General features: G+C 38.8%; 1 protein-coding gene across 5 annotated transcripts in view; it reads left to right on the forward strand.

Annotated features, from left to right (window-relative positions):
- Window positions 1-15,416, forward strand: part of LOC123758635 (heparan-alpha-glucosaminide N-acetyltransferase) — a 34,069-nt gene extending 18,653 nt beyond the window's left edge. For 4 of the 5 annotated variants that reach the window (XM_045743138.2, XM_069334387.1, XM_045743136.2 and 1 more), the window contains exons 9-14: window positions 760-883; window positions 4,370-4,491; window positions 6,488-6,683; window positions 8,879-8,971; window positions 10,747-10,930; window positions 13,244-15,416. In XM_045743138.2, the coding sequence (XP_045599094.1) occupies window positions 760-883; window positions 4,370-4,491; window positions 6,488-6,683; window positions 8,879-8,971; window positions 10,747-10,930; window positions 13,244-13,422 (898 nt within the window). In that variant the 3' untranslated portion in view covers window positions 13,423-15,416. The remainder of the gene's footprint in view (window positions 1-759; window positions 884-4,369; window positions 4,492-6,487; window positions 6,684-8,878; window positions 8,972-10,746; window positions 10,931-13,243) is intronic. The other variant, XM_045743139.2, reaches the window with a different exon arrangement.
- Window positions 15,417-18,676: the final 3,260 nt, after the last annotated feature.

The raw sequence follows: 18,676 nt of genomic DNA on the forward strand, positions 1-18,676 counted from the left end.
GAGAAGAGTAGCCATCTCGCTTATTAGTAGAGATGGATGTCAATTATCCACACGTCACAGCTTGGTATACACAAATGATATCCAAATTTTTATTGTTCACATAATTTTGGTATATAATACAGTCATGGTTTGACAAGGCAGCATCTCATCTATGTAAAGTAACAAATATATTCATCATATATACTATGCATATTTTGATATGCATTGATTATATGGAAAACTTTCATTATTTGAATAGCCCACATTTTCACAACCACTTCCTGCAGTGTATTCCAATTGCCGATCCTGTATGGGTTGTCATCAAGTGGAATGCATTGAATTAAGAGGTTGCTGAAGCCAGTTCCATCCACAGCTTCAAGAAAAAATTAAAAAGTTAATGTTGATAGAGGTAATTGGCATATTAGGTGTAAACATCAAGATCTCACTCCTCCATAGTCACTTATAGGTAAGCAGTGATAGGTAAGTATTCAAGTGAATGCTAGGATGCATAAATTTGGATTAGTTAAATTGCTTTGTGCAATACTTAATTGAATATCAAATCTCTGACCATCACAATGCTGTTTTAGAAAGTTGGATTCATCTGGTCTTTGCCAGTTCTGAGTTCATATCATCTAGTTATTGATTGTAAATTTACATGCATAAAGTAGCATCTTTAACAGGTCTGGTCAGGTATTTCAAATGTGTAATGGCTAAGTAGGAGTTGCTGATAAGAATGTGTCCCCAGATATTGGTTCTTAGACTTAATTCTTTTTCTTTTAGTGACAACAATCAAAACTACATGCCTACCCTCCGGATCATGGGTGTTCTGCAACGCTTTGCCATTTGCTATGGCATCACAGCATTAATGGAGGTGTACTTAATGAATCCCCAAGAATCACCAGAGGTTGGTCTACTCTCAGTATAAAAAGCACTAATTTCTGAATGTATAGATGAAGATAATTGCTGTACAAGGACAAGCTTATGTTGCACTGCAGACATTTCTTACGGAACAAGCTTTTCCAGCTCTAATTATTCTTGGAAAAGCTCACCTGGAGAAACACATTACCTTAAGTAGATGTTTGTCCTTTGTATATAGTTTCTTCATCTACATTTATGTACTGTTCACTTCATTCCTGTACTAGAGCTCACTCCTCCCTTCATTCCTATACTAGAGGTTGGTCTTTTCCCTCATTCCTGTACTAGAGCTAAGTTTGTAGACTTGAAGTTCACCTTTATTACCTCTTGCATTTTCCCATTTGGATTGAAAGGTGATTTCATCTTAAGGAATGTAAGTCATACAATGTTTAGGTTACCACCGTCTTCGACCCCTAATCATGATTGAATGTTTATGTTGCTGCTGCAAAGTTGAGGGGCCGAGTGCCTAAATATTTGTACAAGTGGTCAAAATTCCCAGCCGTGTCTGGACTTTATATCCAGGTTCTTTATCTCTCTTGGTTGAGGATATGGTGCAAGGTTCTGTGCTCTATTTGTTCCCTGTTATGTGGTGAAGATGTGGCACCACAGGAGTTGATGGGATTGACCTGGTTTTCCTTCTATCCATCTAAGTGTGGGCTTGTAGATCAGATGACATCTATCTGCATTTAGAAAGGATGAGTTTGTTCCCCACACAGTAATTTGAAACAGTCTCATGCACCTGCTCCTTCATGTAAGATTCCACTGTGCATTTGGGCATTGATTATTTACTCAAGCAGGTGCAACATACAACACAGTGCCATGGGTATTTTTGTAGTATCCTCACATGGTCATAATGGTCTGAGAGTCACTTTAGAATACTTAAACCAACCCAGAAATGAATATCAGAAGGTCTTTCTAAATAAATTTGAGGCCATGCCAGCTTGACCTGAAGCCTGCTTGCCTAAAGGCTTCTTGTCTAAAGCCTGCTTGCCTAAAGTTTGCCTGCCTGAAGCCTGCTTGTCTAAACCTGGCATGCATGAAGCCTGATTGCCTGAAGCCTGCCTCTGTGAAGCCTGCCTGCCTGAAACTTACCTGTCTGATGCATTCCTGTCTGAAACCTGCCTACCTATATAAACCCTACCTGCTTGAAGCCTGTTTGTCAGCTTTCAGTCAGAGATTTAGTGCATAAAGCATATATGCATACTAACTATTGATGATGATGAGAGTAAACATTATATTTTGTTTTTCTTCACGGGGACACATTGGGATGCGGCCAGCCCACACTAAGCAAACCATGCCTGGTTGATACCTGGTTGATGGGGTTCTGGGAGTTCTTCTACTCCCCAAGCCCGGCCCGAGGCCAGGCTCGACTTGTGAGAGTTTGGTCCACCAGGCTGTTGCTTGGAGCGGCCCGCAGGGCCACGTACCCACCACAGCCCGGCTGATCCGGAACTTCTCTTAGAAAACCGTCCAGTTTTCTCTTGAAGATGTCCACGGTTGTTCCGGCAATATTTCTTATGCTCGCTGGGAGGACGTTGAACAACCGCGGACCCCTGATGTTTATACAGTGCTCTCTGATTGTGCCTATGACACCTCTGCTCTTCACAGGTTCAATCTTGCATTTTCTTCCATATCGTTCACTCCAGTACGTTGTTATTTTACTGTGTAGATTTGGGACCTGACCCTCCAGTATTTTCCAGGTGTATATTATTTGGTATCTCTCTCGTCTCCTTTCTAGAGAGTACATTTGGAGAGCTTTGAGACGATCCCAATAATTTAGGTGTTTTATCTCGTCTATGCGTGCCGTATATGTTCTCTGTATTCCCTCTATTTCAGCAATCTCTCCTGCTCTGAAGGGGGAAGTGAGTACTGAGCAGTACTCGAGACGGGACAGCACAAGTGACTTGAAGAGTACAACCATTGTGATGGGATCCCTGGATTTGAAAGTTCTCGTAATCCATCCGATCATTTTTCTGGCTGACGCGATATATGCTTGGTTATGCTCCCTAAACGTTAGATCGTCGGACATCATTATTCCCAAATCCTTGACATGCTGTTTTCCTACTATGGGAAGATTCGATTGTGTTTTGTACCCTGTATTATGTTTCAGATCCTCATTTTTGCCGTACCTGAGTACCTGAAATTTATCACTGTTAAACATCATGTTATTTTCTGCTGCCCAATCAAAAACTTTGTTGACATCTGCTTGTAGTTTTTCAATGTCTTCAGCAGAGGTAATTTTCATGCTGATTTTTGTGTCATCTGCAAAGGACGACACGAAGCTGTGGCGTGTATTTTTGTCTATATCAGATATGAGAATAAGGAACAGTAGCGGTGCAAGGACTGTACCTTGAGGTACAGAGCTTTTAACATCGCTTGGACTCGATTTTATCTGATTGACTGTTACTCTTTGTGTTCTGTTCGACAGGAACTTTTCAGCTTTTTCGTGGTATATTCCTGTTTCATTTAAACTTCGCATTTTTTTCAGTTCTTACTTGGTAAGGGCTGACTGTTTTTATAGTAATACATCCTTGCATAAAATACAGCATTTCAGGTTGTAGATAGGCAAATATATTTGAATACAGTACAGTAGAACCTCGACTTACGAATGCCCCTATTTACGAATTTTTCGAGTTACTACTTCAATTTAGTTGGATAATTTGACTCGACTTACGACCTTGGCCTTGACTTGTGAATTTGTTGATACATGTATGGGTCGACTGAGTTCCTGGTGGCATGGGCAACCCCACCTCAGTTTACTAGCGCCACCCGCTTAGTGACAATCACGCTTGTAAAGAATTTCATTGTTTTTGTGCTTTTTTGTTTTTTGATCATAAAAGTAATTATTATATATCATGCCATGGGTCCCAAGAAAGTCAGTGGTAATGTTCAACCTAAGAAAACACATGTGAGGATGACTATAGAGGAAAACAAAGCGATCATTCATAGTGAATAAATGTGATGTCTCAGTACAGACAAATGTTAAAATGTAGGGAAAAACAAGTGTCTGTGGAAAGGTTCTTAGTGAGACAAATAAGCAGTGAACCACAACCAGGTCCTAGTGGTATGCAGGCAAAATGTAGGAGAGAGAATACCTGAGAGAAGTCATCATTGCCTGATGTTATAATGGAAAAGGACTTCCCTTCCAAACAGTAACATCTCTCTTCCTACTCACCATCTTCCATACACCAACAAGAGTCCTCAATAAAGGTAAGATATACATAATGCATTGTAGCTAGCACGAAAAGAGTGGTATTTGGTATAAAATGTATTTTTAACTTAATATTTTTGGGGGGTGTGGAACAGATTAATTCAATTTACATTATTTCTTGTGGGAAAATTAGTTTCGAGTTACAAGTTTCGAGTTACGAGTTTCCATGTTTCTAGAAATGGATTAAATTCGTAAATGGGGGTACCACTGTATATTAAAAGCAATGACATATTAATTTTCATGCTTATTTGTTGAACATTGCAGTATGTGTGGTACTGGAAGATACGGGACATTATCAGGTCTGGAGTGCAGTGGGTCATCACTATTCTTCTAGTTGGAGTGCACACAGCCATCACATTTGGCCTCCACATTCCAGGATGTCCCACGTATGTTCGTAGTGCTAATATCTGTGCTCTGTGTTACTAATCTTATCACTGACTATATTGGTGCCATAATTTTTCTGTCTATATCTGTTTGTTTGTCATTTGCTGTGTTAATTAGGTTATTATTGCTGTCAGTTAGCCATTTGTTGTTTACATGGGTAAGTGTATCTTTGCCTTTGTTAGTAAGCTTATCTCTGCCAGGATAATTACAATGGTTTGATTGTAAAAAACAATTGAGCAGTGTGCAAATGTTGATTTTCTTTGCTTAACCAGCTGTAACTACAGCTGGTTTGTTCATTTACTTTAGGTATTTACAGACTTGGTTAAATAATTTCCATCTCTAAATCAGGATTTAAATGTAACAGAATAATAGGTATACATAATTGCCCCATTCTCAATTTCATATAATGGGTTCCGGTTGCCTTTTGGCATTAACAATTTCATGCAGTCTGTTTACCTTTGTTTTCATTTTGGCAGTAGTGTCCCTAGTGGTCCTTTGGAATTTAGGTTGATCAGAGAGGATCAGGTTCATCTTCTCATTAATATAAATATCACTTGGTCATTCATTATATGGTCCACAATATGTAACATCAAGGCTAAAGAAGCAACATACCTACACATCCAGATCAGAAACTCACACTAAATATGGTCAGTTGTTCAGTGATCCTTGTAAATTGTTGTTACAAATCCATTTTTTCCCATCCTACAAAGCATATCCACCCATCCTTGTTACCATATCCTGTGTTTTGTTCACACATTCACTCCTCACTTCCTCAGATACTCACTGCCCTTGTCTGCCCATCTTCTTCCCACCCCTTCTCTTCTTCTTATACACAAATTCACTTAGAATAAACACACTTCAATACTCTACCATCATGCATTCATTCAGTACAGTATACCCAAAACATCTCAATTTGCTCTCTTTAGTCTTGCAATTTATTGTTTAGCACCACATCTCTCGTTAACATTTTTATTCTGTATTCTATTCTCCAAATACCACAGATACCATAACAATTATCCATGTCTTCTGCTCTAACTCTTGAGTGTTTACATTCACATCACGCTATAAGTCTTTCAATAACACATTAAAGTCAGCACAACCACTCTTTCCTGCATCCCTTTGGTCATATCTGTTCCTATCTTATTTGTTGTAACCAGGGCTCTCATTGCACCAGCCAGTTTCCTTCTCTGATTACATAGCATATGATATATTAAAATAATCTTATATTTTTAGAATACATTGCTCTTAATATATTGTAATACATTATAATGCAAAATAATTGCCAAATTACCTTAATATGGATGGGATGGAATAAGTCAAAGACTGTAGTCTTTATAATCATAATGAAGTTTTGCTATGAATAAATTTGATAGTTTGACACTTGAGTATGGCTTACATCACATAAGCTGTAAAGGTCTGCAGGATCACACTTTGTATGACATTTATCACCCTAGAAAGTCAAGAAAATGGATTTTGGTTATAAATGCTGCTAATTACCAAGCTTTGACATTTCTCTGTATACAATATTATTACCTAATAAGAAGATAAACCTTGTTATTATAAACGAGACTCCATTAATTATAAGAATTTTGAAATATGCATCATGCCCAAAAATATTTATATAAAATATTAAGTTTCAGACCAATTTTTATTCTATTTTCCAGTTACTAGTATTTATGTTTTCTCATAATCTTGCTGATTATTTTTACTTATTTGCTCATAATAGTCTGGTAGGCACTTTGATATAGCCAGATGGGTACAAGTTGGACAGAAGCTTTATATGTATCTCGTAGATTGAGGTGGATAAATATAAAATGGAGAGACAGATACAAAGTGGAGGTGTTATGCAGGAGCCATATTAATATAGGATAGGTACAGTACTTGGTGGATTGACTAGTAGAAGCTTGAAGGATAATATATTGCAGGATTGAAAAGGTAACTGTTTATCTAAGAGTTATATATTATTTGTCAATAACATTGTCATCAATACGGTGGTAGGGGCTATCTAGGTCCTGGGGGTCTTCACGATGGTGGTGTCCACGGCAACTGTACTGGTGGTGCTGCTGCTTATGTGGATGTTAGTGTTCTAGGCGAGGCGCACATATATTCACATCCAACGTGTAAGACAATATACAACAATGATGCTCCTTACGACCCTGAAGGCATCTTAGGTGCTCTGATGGCGGTGCTCACGGTAAGTACTGCTACATGGATTATGTGCCAACTTATTTGTTGGCACGGTTGAATGAGTGCTCAAGTATACACTATAGCTTTTTGTGACAGCTCTTGTATTATTTTTATTCTCTGTCTTCCCACTGAGTATCCACTCTCTATTCTCCTCATGTCTCCATTCCTACCACTTAACAACCTCATCCCATTAATATGAAGCTATCCTGTTGGAAAGAATGGTTAAGAAATGTATGGGAACAATTACTGCTGCTATTCTAAAAGATTTCAAATCACAACTGACAAATGTGGCATATAACATTAATAAATCAGCCCGTCCTCCAAAAATGGGGTGGTAAATGTAAGGAGACAAATAAGTGCAATTATGTACTATTCATAGCAGTTAGAAATTGTACTTATTTTCACTTAGTATTAAATCGTACTGTCAAATATATTGTGAATATTTGAGTTTACCTTAAAAACTGAATAGAAAACCACAACCTCACCTAACCGTCTTAGTTTTTGAAGATAATAATTTTATTGCTTCTTAATTACAATTAGTACTTAACCTATAGCTATATTGATATTACAGTTTTATAAAACTAATAAAACAAAACTAAAATATATCAATAAATTGTAAAGAAACTCAGGATATTTTAAAATTTTGTATAAAATCTATATTGTTTAATAAACCTGAAAAAGAAATTCTTGATATTTAAAACTTGTGTATTGCTAATTGAAATTGAAAACTGCATCCTAAAATTCTGAGTGTCTTAACAGAAAACGAGGAGAATTAAATCGGGGGAGGGAGTTGGGTAAATGTAACAGCCCCATAAGTGCAATTATGCACTGGTTATGACAGTACGAAAGTGTACTTATTACACTTAGTATTAAATCGTACTGTCAATTCGGAGGATGGGTTTGTGGGGATGTGCCATTTTTAAGACATGTTAATACTTTCCTACTGTTTTCATTCAGCTGCATATTGATTGTACTGTATATAAGGCAAGGTTTATGAGCAGGAGACACCGCTATGTCAGGGGTGTCCAATCTGGCACAATATGGCAGTACAGGTACTCGTATTTCCATATTGTGCCACAGTACTGATAATATGGCAGTACGTACTCATTCTGCCATATTATCAGGAGACAAAGAGCAACAAATTCAATTGGGTGGCACATTTATAAATCACATATTGGATGTTTTTCTGAGATACTTTCTAATAATTTTTGTTCTAATAGTTTCTAGTAAAATTTGAGTCCTGGAAATGTGAAATTGATCATTAACATTAAAAGCAAAGAATACTGAAGAGTTTCAAATGATTATTCATACTCAAGGGTTATGTGCTCAATTGTTATGTGCTAGGGTACAAAAAAGGGGCTTGCAAGCTCTGAAATAAAGCAGGGAAAATGTATGAACTATGGTACAGTATTAAAAAGCCTAGTTTTATCTCGACACATTTTTGATTTGATATACCAGAGCCAATTGTTTGTATTTTATGAATCCAAGTACTACTTGGATCCAAGGATACTATTGTATCTAAGCTTAGAAATCCCATCTTCAGAAGGACATAGCTGCTCTGGAGAAAGTGCTACACCTGGCAACAAAAATAATTCCAGAGCTAAGTCATCTCTTGTATCTGAAACAGTTGAGGGCCTCAGGGCTAACAACACCGCAAACCAGGCATGACAGGGCAGATCTCATTGAAACTTTTAAAATACTGAACAATTTGGTAAATGTTGATCGGGAAAATTTCTTCAGAAGGTCAAATGTAACACAAACAAGGAGCAACGGTTTCAAGCTCAACAAGTCACAATGTAGGACTGAGAACAGGAGATGCTTTTTCACTCACAGGGTTATAGACCCATGGAACCACCTACCCACTAAAGCTGTAAATGCCAAGACTGTTGAATTTCAAAATCCAACTGGAAAAAGATTATCAAGGCAAATGGGGGGGGGGGACCCTTCGACAAGCTGCCGGCTTCCTGTCTTCATTGAGGCCACTAGTGTTAGTGACTCTCAGGTAAATAAATTCAGGAATTACAGTTTCACATACAGTATTGGCAAGATTTTTTTTTTATCGTGGGGCATCCTACAGTTCAACACATCAAATGATTTAACCACACACTTCTACAATATGTTTCTTCTACAATACATTTATATGCATTTAAGACCTTTGTGCCCTATCTCCTGAGTGTTGACAAGAATTGTTTGAGTCCTCAGGTACAGTTTGGAGCAGCAGCCGGACGCATTATCATCACTTACCAGGGCCACGGACCACGCATTAAACGCTGGCTTGTTTGGGCAGTTGTTTGTGTAAGTCATCTTGATGTTTGTTGCAATTGGTACTTAAATAGTGTGCATGTTGCATTAGGCATTCGCTGGTAAGTATCTCCTAAAGGGATCCCATATACAGTATTGGTATGGTAGTTATAATGTAGCCTAAGCAGAGCACCAGTAATATCTAGAAGTGTGGTGATTTTATTGAATTCAATTAAATTTCTTTATTATGCACCTCATACCCATCCCGTGGGCGGTGGTGTAAAGGGCTACAGAAGCACTAGTTCGTTTAGCTAAGCAAATAACAATCTTTTGACGCTAGTTACACAATTATTAATGTTATATATACTCGTACATATGCCATAAATATATGGCTTTTCTGGGGAGTCACTTTGTGGCTCCCTGGAGCCATCTTCCTGAGATTGCTCAGAACTAAAAGGTCACATCAGTCACAGAAGTTCTGTTTGGCCTATTGGTGACTAGAGCCACAACCTGGCCCCACTCACAGAGGCAGAGAGAGCAAGTGACAACTTGGCACCCCACCAAGAAAGCATCCAGAAAATTGGTGAAGTTTTACAGGCAACTGAAGGATTCACAGAAAGCGATGCCTCAAAACCACTAAACAACTCGGCAAACAATTCACACAAAACCAAGAAATTGCTCAAACTCATTAGTTCTAATTACGACCACCAGGCAGCCTGGTCCCCTGCCCTCAGCTGGCTTCCCATCTCAGTTTTGGGGCTGATGAACAACTCGCCGACAAATTGATGAACCTAAAAGGGAGAGAATCGGGGAACCACCGGCATTTCATTACATTTTATGCTGGGATTTTGGGTGTTGTGGAAAGTTGAAGTTCATTTAGAGATGACAGGATCTTTCTTAGAGTTAATGTCCCAGGTTTAGTGATACAATATGTACATATTAAAAGGCAAGGTGTACAGCAATAGCTCTGTTTGAAGTGTGTGGAGTCCCAGCTATTTATACAGTGCCCATAACTCCAAATAAGAACCATCACTTATGTTTACAACAGCTGCATTTGTGACAGGAATGGTGGGGTGATGTAGGTAACCTTCAATACTGTATGTATGATTTAAAAGAGGGAGTGCTCTGAGGGTAGAGTATTAATTTGCTAAAGGTATTGTATCTTGCTTCGCATGGAGCTCGTGTTGAGATGTAATTCCTATTTCATTTTGAACTACCTGTTTTGCATTTAGTTTCTCCCTAAGGCAAAAATCCACTGCTCCATGAAACTCATTATACATTTTTATTTTTAGTTTAAAAGCAACACACAATGAATATAGTTTTAAAGGTAGTACAAAGTTTAAATGTAAAATGAAAACAAAACTATGTAGCCAACCCTTTCAGTGGAGAGCAAAGCTAACCCAGGCAATCTATCCTCGCACATTGTAGAATGAAGGTTCTAAAAAAATAAGATTAAATTTGTATTGCACAAGGGAACTGAAGAGTTTAAAAAAACTGTTGAAAAGACCCCAATTTAGACAAATTTGTTCAGGGGTACTGTTGCTTCTCTTGCTTCCGTACTAGATGTTCTGCTGCCTCTTGATAAACATTTTGGGCAATGATCATTGCAATGACTCTGCAATGTTCTTTGAAAAGATCTCTACATTGCCTGAATACGATCCTCTCTGTTTATTTGTAATTCCTGTTTATGGCATAGTATATTTTACCTTAGGGAGCAACTGCTCATAAAGAATATTTACTTAATGACAATCCTGCTTTTTGTTTTAGCATTTGTATATTATTTATTTTGCTTTGCCTTTGTGCTTCCTAAATTCCACATATTTCTGTAGGGCTTGTTAGCAGGCTTCCTTTGTGACTGGCGTAAGGAAGGTGGCCCAATTCCTGTGAACAAGAACCTGTGGTCGCTGTCCTTCGTACTGACCACTGCCTGCTTCGCTTTCTTCCTTCTGTCACTCCTGTATTTGTTCATAGATAAATGGCAATGGTGGAGCGGCAACCCATTTAAATACCCTGGTAAGTAGTGGAGCAGCAACTCCTTTAAATACTGTGGTAAGTGGTGGCATAGCATCCCATTTAAATACTTACAATGTGGTAAGTGGTGGCATAGCATCCCATTTAAATACTTACAATGTGGTAAGTGGTGGAGTGGCAACCCCCTCTGATGTCAGATTGACTGTATATATACTGCCACTAATAGTGAACCTTGGTAATACAGTAGTAGTAGTATTTATCAACTCCACCCATCTTCCTAATTCTTTTGTGGTCACTTACTATTTTCTCTGGAGGATTCACTGGGGCTCCTCCAGAATTTCGGTTAGATTTTTTAAGTGGACTAGTAATATATGTGAATTTCTAACTTTTTCTGTATAGATAATAATGCAGTACCTTTCCTCATAAGCTTCGTCTTGTGAAAGCTTGAAATTCGAATGCTGTTTAAGGGGCCCGGTGCATGTGGGGACTTTTCCAAATGTGGAAAATAGTGAAAAATTTCAAACAAATCTCCCGTTATTTGGCATCAACGTCGTGAAAATTTCATCCCAATATGCTAAGAGATGGATTTTTTAAAATTTGTTTAAAAATAAATATGTGCGGAGACAGGCAGCAACCGGTACTGATAATAACGGTAACTCCTCCTATTTTCTGGCAATCAGGGATAAAGAGATGCAAGCACCTGTCTGACACACAAAGAAGATGAGTAATAGTAAGGAGGGTCCACAAAGTGGATGTCTTTTCCCTGTTGTGTTTTTGTCTGTTCCCCTCCCCCCCCTTTCCTCCCTGCATCCAGATCTTACCCATCTGTGGGTTCGGGGTCGGGGCAGGGCTTCGATGGTCTTCAGACTCGGAACAGTCTCACAGATTTCCCCTTCCGGGGTAACACTGGGGGCATTCGAACCTCTTCCTCCAGCCGTGTTGTACTCTTCAAATCGCTTGTGTTGTCCCATCTTGAGTACTGCTCAGTACTCACTTTCCCCTTCAGAGCAGGAGAGATTGCTGAAATAGAGGGAATACAGAGAACATATACGGCACACATAGATGAGATAAAGCACCTAAATTATTGGGATCGTCTCAAAGCACCTAAATTATTGGGATCGTCTCAAAGCTCTCCAAATGTACTCACTAGAAAGGAGACAAGAGAGATACCAAATAATATACACATGGAAAATACTGGAGGGCCAGGTCCCAAATCTACACAGTAAAATGACAACGTACTGGAGTGAACGATATGGAAGAAAATGCAGAATAGAACCAGTGAAGAGCAGGGGTGCCATAGGCACAACCTGAGAACACTGTATAAATATCAGAGGTTCACAGTTGTTCAACATCCTACCAGCGACTATCAGAAATATTGCCAGAACAACCGTGGACATTATCAAGAGAAAACTAGACCCGCAAGAGGACAACGCATCCCAAGAAACAGAGCAGGCCGCTGTGAATGGTGACAACTAGCTGCGCAGTACCCTGCGCTCCGCACCAGTGCAAAACTGCCTCTTGCCCTAAGGTAAATAAGGAAGACAAAACCCCCAAACACCCAAAAGGCAGGTGAAAAACCGAGCAGTAAAACGGCCCAGCAGAGGCAGGTCTCGAGGAACTTGTGGAAGGCAACCCCAAACTCCAAGGGCAGTACTTACAGGGCACCTAGGGACGATAACCCTAAGCGCATGCAGCCCGAGTGCTGTAGAATGACTCCTGGCTCCTGCACCCCTGGAAAACAGCCACCACACGCAAAGCACAGTTCTGGAATCACTGGAGCCAAGCACACGACCTCCACCTCTAGCATCAGCCTTAGAACTGACGGGTGGATAGCTGGTGTGGGGGTCTGGGGCTCCCCCTTTCCCCCTCAGCTGCGCAGACAGCGGCGCAGCGATGTGTGACGTCATGATCCTTTGCTCGTTTCTTTTAGGGGAGTTCTATCCACTTGTTCGACTTTTGGTAGCAAAATTTTTACCAGAATAGAGTTTTTTTGGGGGGGACGCTTACCTTTCTGGGTGCATGACCCGGTCGATGGCAGACATAGAATGCTTCCAACCCATGAAGGTTTCTATAGGCCATTGCTCCCCATGCCTCTCTGAGGGGGCCTGGTTCTGGCTCATGGTACCCGGTAGGCCCACAGAACTCCATACACATGACTGATGCCAAAGTCATGGCATCAGTCATAATGACTGATGCCATGACTGATATGCTAATCTCTGATGCCATAAGTCAGAGATTAGCATATCTGCCTAGTAAGCTCCGGGGAGCCTTTGGGTCTCGCCCAGAAAATGGCGTTCCATTACATTCAATACTGGTTTTTTCTATTATTTTCTGAAAACAAATTTTTCCTTACAGGTATGAATTCAATCTTGATCTATGTTGGCCATGAGATTTTTGGTGGATTGTTCCCCTGGTCTTGGAGACCTGTTGGTGAGACCCATACAAACTATCTCATCATGAACCTCTGGGGCACGAGCACATGGGTTATCATAGCTTATCTCTGTCACAAGCGGAAGCTATATTTGTCTGTGTAAAGCTCAAGAACTGGAGGATAAGCAGAGTTGGAGCATGTGTCATGCTGACCAAGCCAATTGTACATATTTCTCTTCTCATGCTTTTAAATCTTCAACTTCCACCACGCATTACAGTGTAACTAGGCAGCTCTTTCAATGGTGCTAGTTGATTGTTGTAATCCCTCTGGCATCACAGTAGATGCTAGATGCTGTGTTTTCCTTACCAAATTTTGTAGTATGTTGGAAAGGGGCCAATCATTGTGATACATAATAATGAGCTGAGAAAGAGAGAGAGAGAAGGCAAGCCTTCCAATAGGATATGATTTTGGCAGAGAAAAATTTACTAAGGATCCTCAAATTTCCTTTTGTCTGTCAGAATCATGGCTATTTAATTTTTTAGTTGAGGCTAAGCGTATGTATTTTTATATTTTTGATGTAAAGTTCTATCTTTTACTATTCAATTTTAGAGAATAAAAACAGTTATACAGCAGTTTGGCAAAGAATAATAATACTGTATTAGTATTAGTGTTTCTTAGTATGGTTAATTAAGAAAGTTCCTAACAAGTTACCAATATGGAAATAATTCTTAATCTGAACATGCATTGTACAATTCCTCATGTTTTGAAACATGACTTTACAATTCGGTTCAGCACACTTGTACTAGGCTGTGATTTATCATGACAGCTTTTAGGCTCTTGAGAGTCGGTCTCCGTGGTGTGATATTTTTTTTTTTTTTTTTTAAACAATTATATGTGCTGCTCAGTGATCATTTACCATCCAAAAATGTCAGAACAGTAAGGGAAGATGCTCAGCACAATATTCAAAATTATACTTAACACTATACTCAGTGCTTTACTCTAGTCTACACTATACTCAGTGCTTTACTCAAGATTATACTCAACACTATACTCAGTGCTTTACTCAAGATTATACTCAACACTATACTGTGTTACAGTCAACACTACTCAACACTGAGCATGCTATGCTACATTATACTCAGCTCTATACAGGTGCTTATAGACTACTTGTGCACATGTCTCTCAGATTATTAGTACATTAGTTGTAGTACATTGTGCAGCACATTAGTTATATAGATGATATCTTGCATCAGGAAAAATACCTACAGATACAACGTGTAGCATTAGGCGAACGGAGTACTTGATGCTGATGCGAGTAGAGTAATTGAGTATCCAATTACCTGTAATGTAATTGAAAAAACAAGCAAGTGACAAAAAAGTGTAGCAGTTGGCAAATGAAAGAATGGTATTTTTCCACTCCTTAATTTGGAACTACTAGAGAATTCATGTGGACAATTTATAATGAGTTAAGACTTCTGATTTGCATGGTTATACTAGTACTATTTAATTGTCTGTTTGTGGCTTTGAAAAATTGTCTTAAATGGTCAGTACTCTTCATCTTCAAGGAGCATGACTTGAACGAGGAAGTTTATTCATGGGCCTTGGAGTGGTGTAGGTCAGGGGTTCTCAGAATAGGGTGTGTGTACCCCTTGTGCTCTCTAGTGTGTGTGTGTGTATATATGTATGTGTGTGTGTGTATATATGTATGTGTGTGTATGTATATATGTATGTGTGTGTGTGTGTGTGTGTGTGTACATATATATATATATATATATATATATATATATATATATATATATATATATATATATATATATATATATATATATATGTATGTATGTATGTATGTATGTATGTATGTATGTATGTATGTATGTATGTATGTTCCAAGATTGCTTTAATGACTAGACTGAACTTGGAACATAATCACACAGATCAACCTTGGAATATGTACACACTAGAGCAACCTTGGAATATGTACACACTAGAGCAACCTTGGAATATGTACACACTAGATCAACCTTGGAATATGTACACACTAGACCAACCTTGGAATATGTACACACTAGATCAACCTTGGAATATGTACACACTAGACCAACCTTGGAATATGTACACACTAGACCAGCCTTGGAATATGTACACACTAGACCAACCTTGGAATATGTACACACTAGACCAACCTTGGAATATGTACACACTTGAGCTTTACAAATATAAACACGAGTGAGCACAAGTAGAACATGCACCCCAGTTTGAGAAACCCTGAAGTGTAGATTATTGCAGGTAATGAACACTGTTTTGAGTTACAAAACTATTGTTTTATTAATTTTTGTAGTTTTAGAATTATGTAGACATGAAATTTGCATTTGTTTTGTACATATTGTTGTCAAAAATAATCAGGCACACTTTTTTTTAAGTTTTAAAGTGATTATCTAGTAATAAAATAAGCTATAGGCTGATACTATTGTTACATGCTCAATATTAGGTAAGGTGTGTATAAAGTGCCATATACCAGACTTTTTCAATATTTTTATGAATATAATGAATATTGTTAATGCTATAATTGTTTCATACAATAAATTAGTTAAAAAAAACTTTTGTTGCTATTCACTTTTTGCATTCCACATATCTCTGTGACATTTATATTCCTTCTATATTTTTTCTATTACCACACATACCTCTCAGCTTATCCATTTCTACTGGTCTAACTCATTTTTCACAACGACCTCACCACTGACTTGTAATCGTACATAAGAGTCTGCCACCATTCTGTCGTACAGACCTGTGGCTGCATCTGTTCCTATACATTATCAATGTTGTGAACCAGGCTTTCATTGCACCAGTCACTTTCCGTTACTGACTTACCTTGCTCTCAATTTTGATTGCACTAATTCCTCTTCTAATTATCATAAATCCCAGGTATTTAAACTGATTGACCACTTCAGCAAATCGCAATTTCTTTCTGCCATCCACTATTGCTTTACTTTTGTCTACATTGACTTTAACAGTTCTTGCACACACTACAAGAAAATATTAACTTGTCTGTATAGCGCACTCTCACTATTTTAAGAACTATCATGTGTATACATTAATTGTGACATTTACTAGTTATTAATATTAGGCCTATATATACACAAGATATACTTGGCATTCTAAACATTTTATTTGACCTCCCTCGTGATGCCATCCATGTACAGAATATATTATATAACCAGGCAAACGTCACGCAACCTGATGTACACCTACGTTAATATCAAACTAGTCACTCGTTACACATTGACTCTTGAACATGCATTGCTACTTACGTGAGGACTTTCACAGCATTTTGTAGCACTACCAACTCCATATATGCTCATTTGCTTTTTCCAAGTCCATAAATATCATATACACCTTAGTCTTTCTTATGCGCTTTTTCTATAGGCTCTCTTTATGCAAATCTTTTCAACACTGATCAATTTCTCTGTATTCTTCTTTATTATTCTGTTCACTATCCTGTTATACACACTGTCCACTACACTTGGTAGATTAATGCACTTGTTATGTTCCTCATTTTTATACAATGGAACAATCAATGCTTTTTTCCAATCCTCTAGCAATAATAGTGATGTGCCTTTTGGCACATTACTGCTAGTTCCTGCCTTCCAGCACATTACTGCTAGTTCCTGCCTTCCAGCACATTACTGCTAGTTCCTGCCTTCCAGCACATTACTGCTAGTTCCTGCCTTCCAGCACATTACTGCTAGTTCCTGCCTTCTGGCACATTACTGCTAGTTCCTGCCTTCTTTCAGTAATGTGCCTATTTTTCCAGAACTATTTCCCACCATCTATTACAGTGGTAGGAGGAAGGCCAGTGGAATAGGTTACCTTTAACCTGCAACTATTGGCAGGGTCATTAGTGTCGTGTTACAGGTAACAAACTGTGAACTCTTAAGGAATGAAAGACTGGGTAGATGTGAATAAGGAATAAAGTAATTATCAAAAGAAGGCACCAAACCGGGAAGGCTATGTAGCACCATCAAATGTGCAGAATAATGAGAGGGCGCTAAATATCACCAAGGATGTCAATACGAGAACAAACTCATAAGGCGAACGATATCAATAGTATCCGATTCACCAAGAATTCTATCGAGGGACAAGTGACAGCGAGGGATGGTCGGAAGGCAAGACACATGCTTGTCCTGGAAGTCAGGGCCTTCAATAAGGATATGCACGACTGTAAGAGGGACAATACGGAGCAGGGCGGCGCTCCATTAAGTGACCGTGAGTTAAGTGAATATGGCCAATACGCAACCTTGCCAGAGGTGTTTCCCACCGCCGGTTATGGTGGCAGGAGGAAGGCCACAGGGACACACTACGCTTAAGAGTACGCAGTTTGTTATCAGTAACAGAAAACTAACAACCCTGCCAATGGGCAAGGATGGAGGAATGAATAACTGGGAAATCAAAGTACCGCCCCTGGGTCCGTCTACCACAAGCTACACAAGCTTCACAAACCTTCCTGGCAATACGTTAGTAATGAATAAATATGATATGTTAGGTTAGGTTGACCTAAGCTAACCTAACCGACGTTTGGATCGTCGACTTGATTTGGTGTCACCAGCTCTTTATTTTCGTCTAACTTCTTTATAAAAAGATACTTTTTCAGATTAAAATGATATTTTTTCGTGTTGTACATTCAGCACCAACATTATAATGAGTAAATATATCATATTTATTCATTACTAACATATTGCCAGGAAGCTTAGTGAAGCTTGTGTAGCTTGTGGTAGCTTGCAGTAATTAGACGGACCGCCCCTAGAGAAAGAGAGGGGTTAAAAGGTGCAGTAATCACAATAAGAGACTGAGCTTGGACATAAGAGCTCCAACCTGTCGTAATGAGGTGTTCTTTTCCTGTGTAGTACATCTAATCATGCTGCAGCCCGTCCTCCAAACAAAGATCCAAAAGTGATTCCATCCACCCGCCAAACCCCCTGTTTATGAATGAAAAACGGTTTACACACGACTCACAACTGATTTCGTTCAAACACTTCCAGAACAAGTGCTTCACTGACGAGTTTTATTCGAACCACATCGCTATAAATGCTTCACCCACGTACTACAAATGCAAATAATCGCCAACCGAACCTAAACACCTAACCTAACCTATGCCTCTATATGCACAATGTGCTAATATATTATAATATTAATTGATATTTGAGAAAATTCTTGTTTTGAATGAACAGCATGTTAAAATTTATGAATGCGTCTGTGGGGACGACCACTGGATAGAGTCGAGGACGGGTTGCATGCTGAGAATATCGCACCTTACTGTTCACTGCACAAATTGTGTAGTGTCCACCCTGTGGTTTCTTGGTCATGCATTCTTTATAAGCTTATACAGACCATCCTCAACTGAAAGCATAAGAACTCTTCTC

This window comes from Procambarus clarkii, chromosome 31, assembly GCF_040958095.1.
Source record: "Procambarus clarkii isolate CNS0578487 chromosome 31, FALCON_Pclarkii_2.0, whole genome shotgun sequence".
Taxonomy (NCBI): domain Eukaryota; kingdom Metazoa; phylum Arthropoda; class Malacostraca; order Decapoda; family Cambaridae; genus Procambarus; species Procambarus clarkii.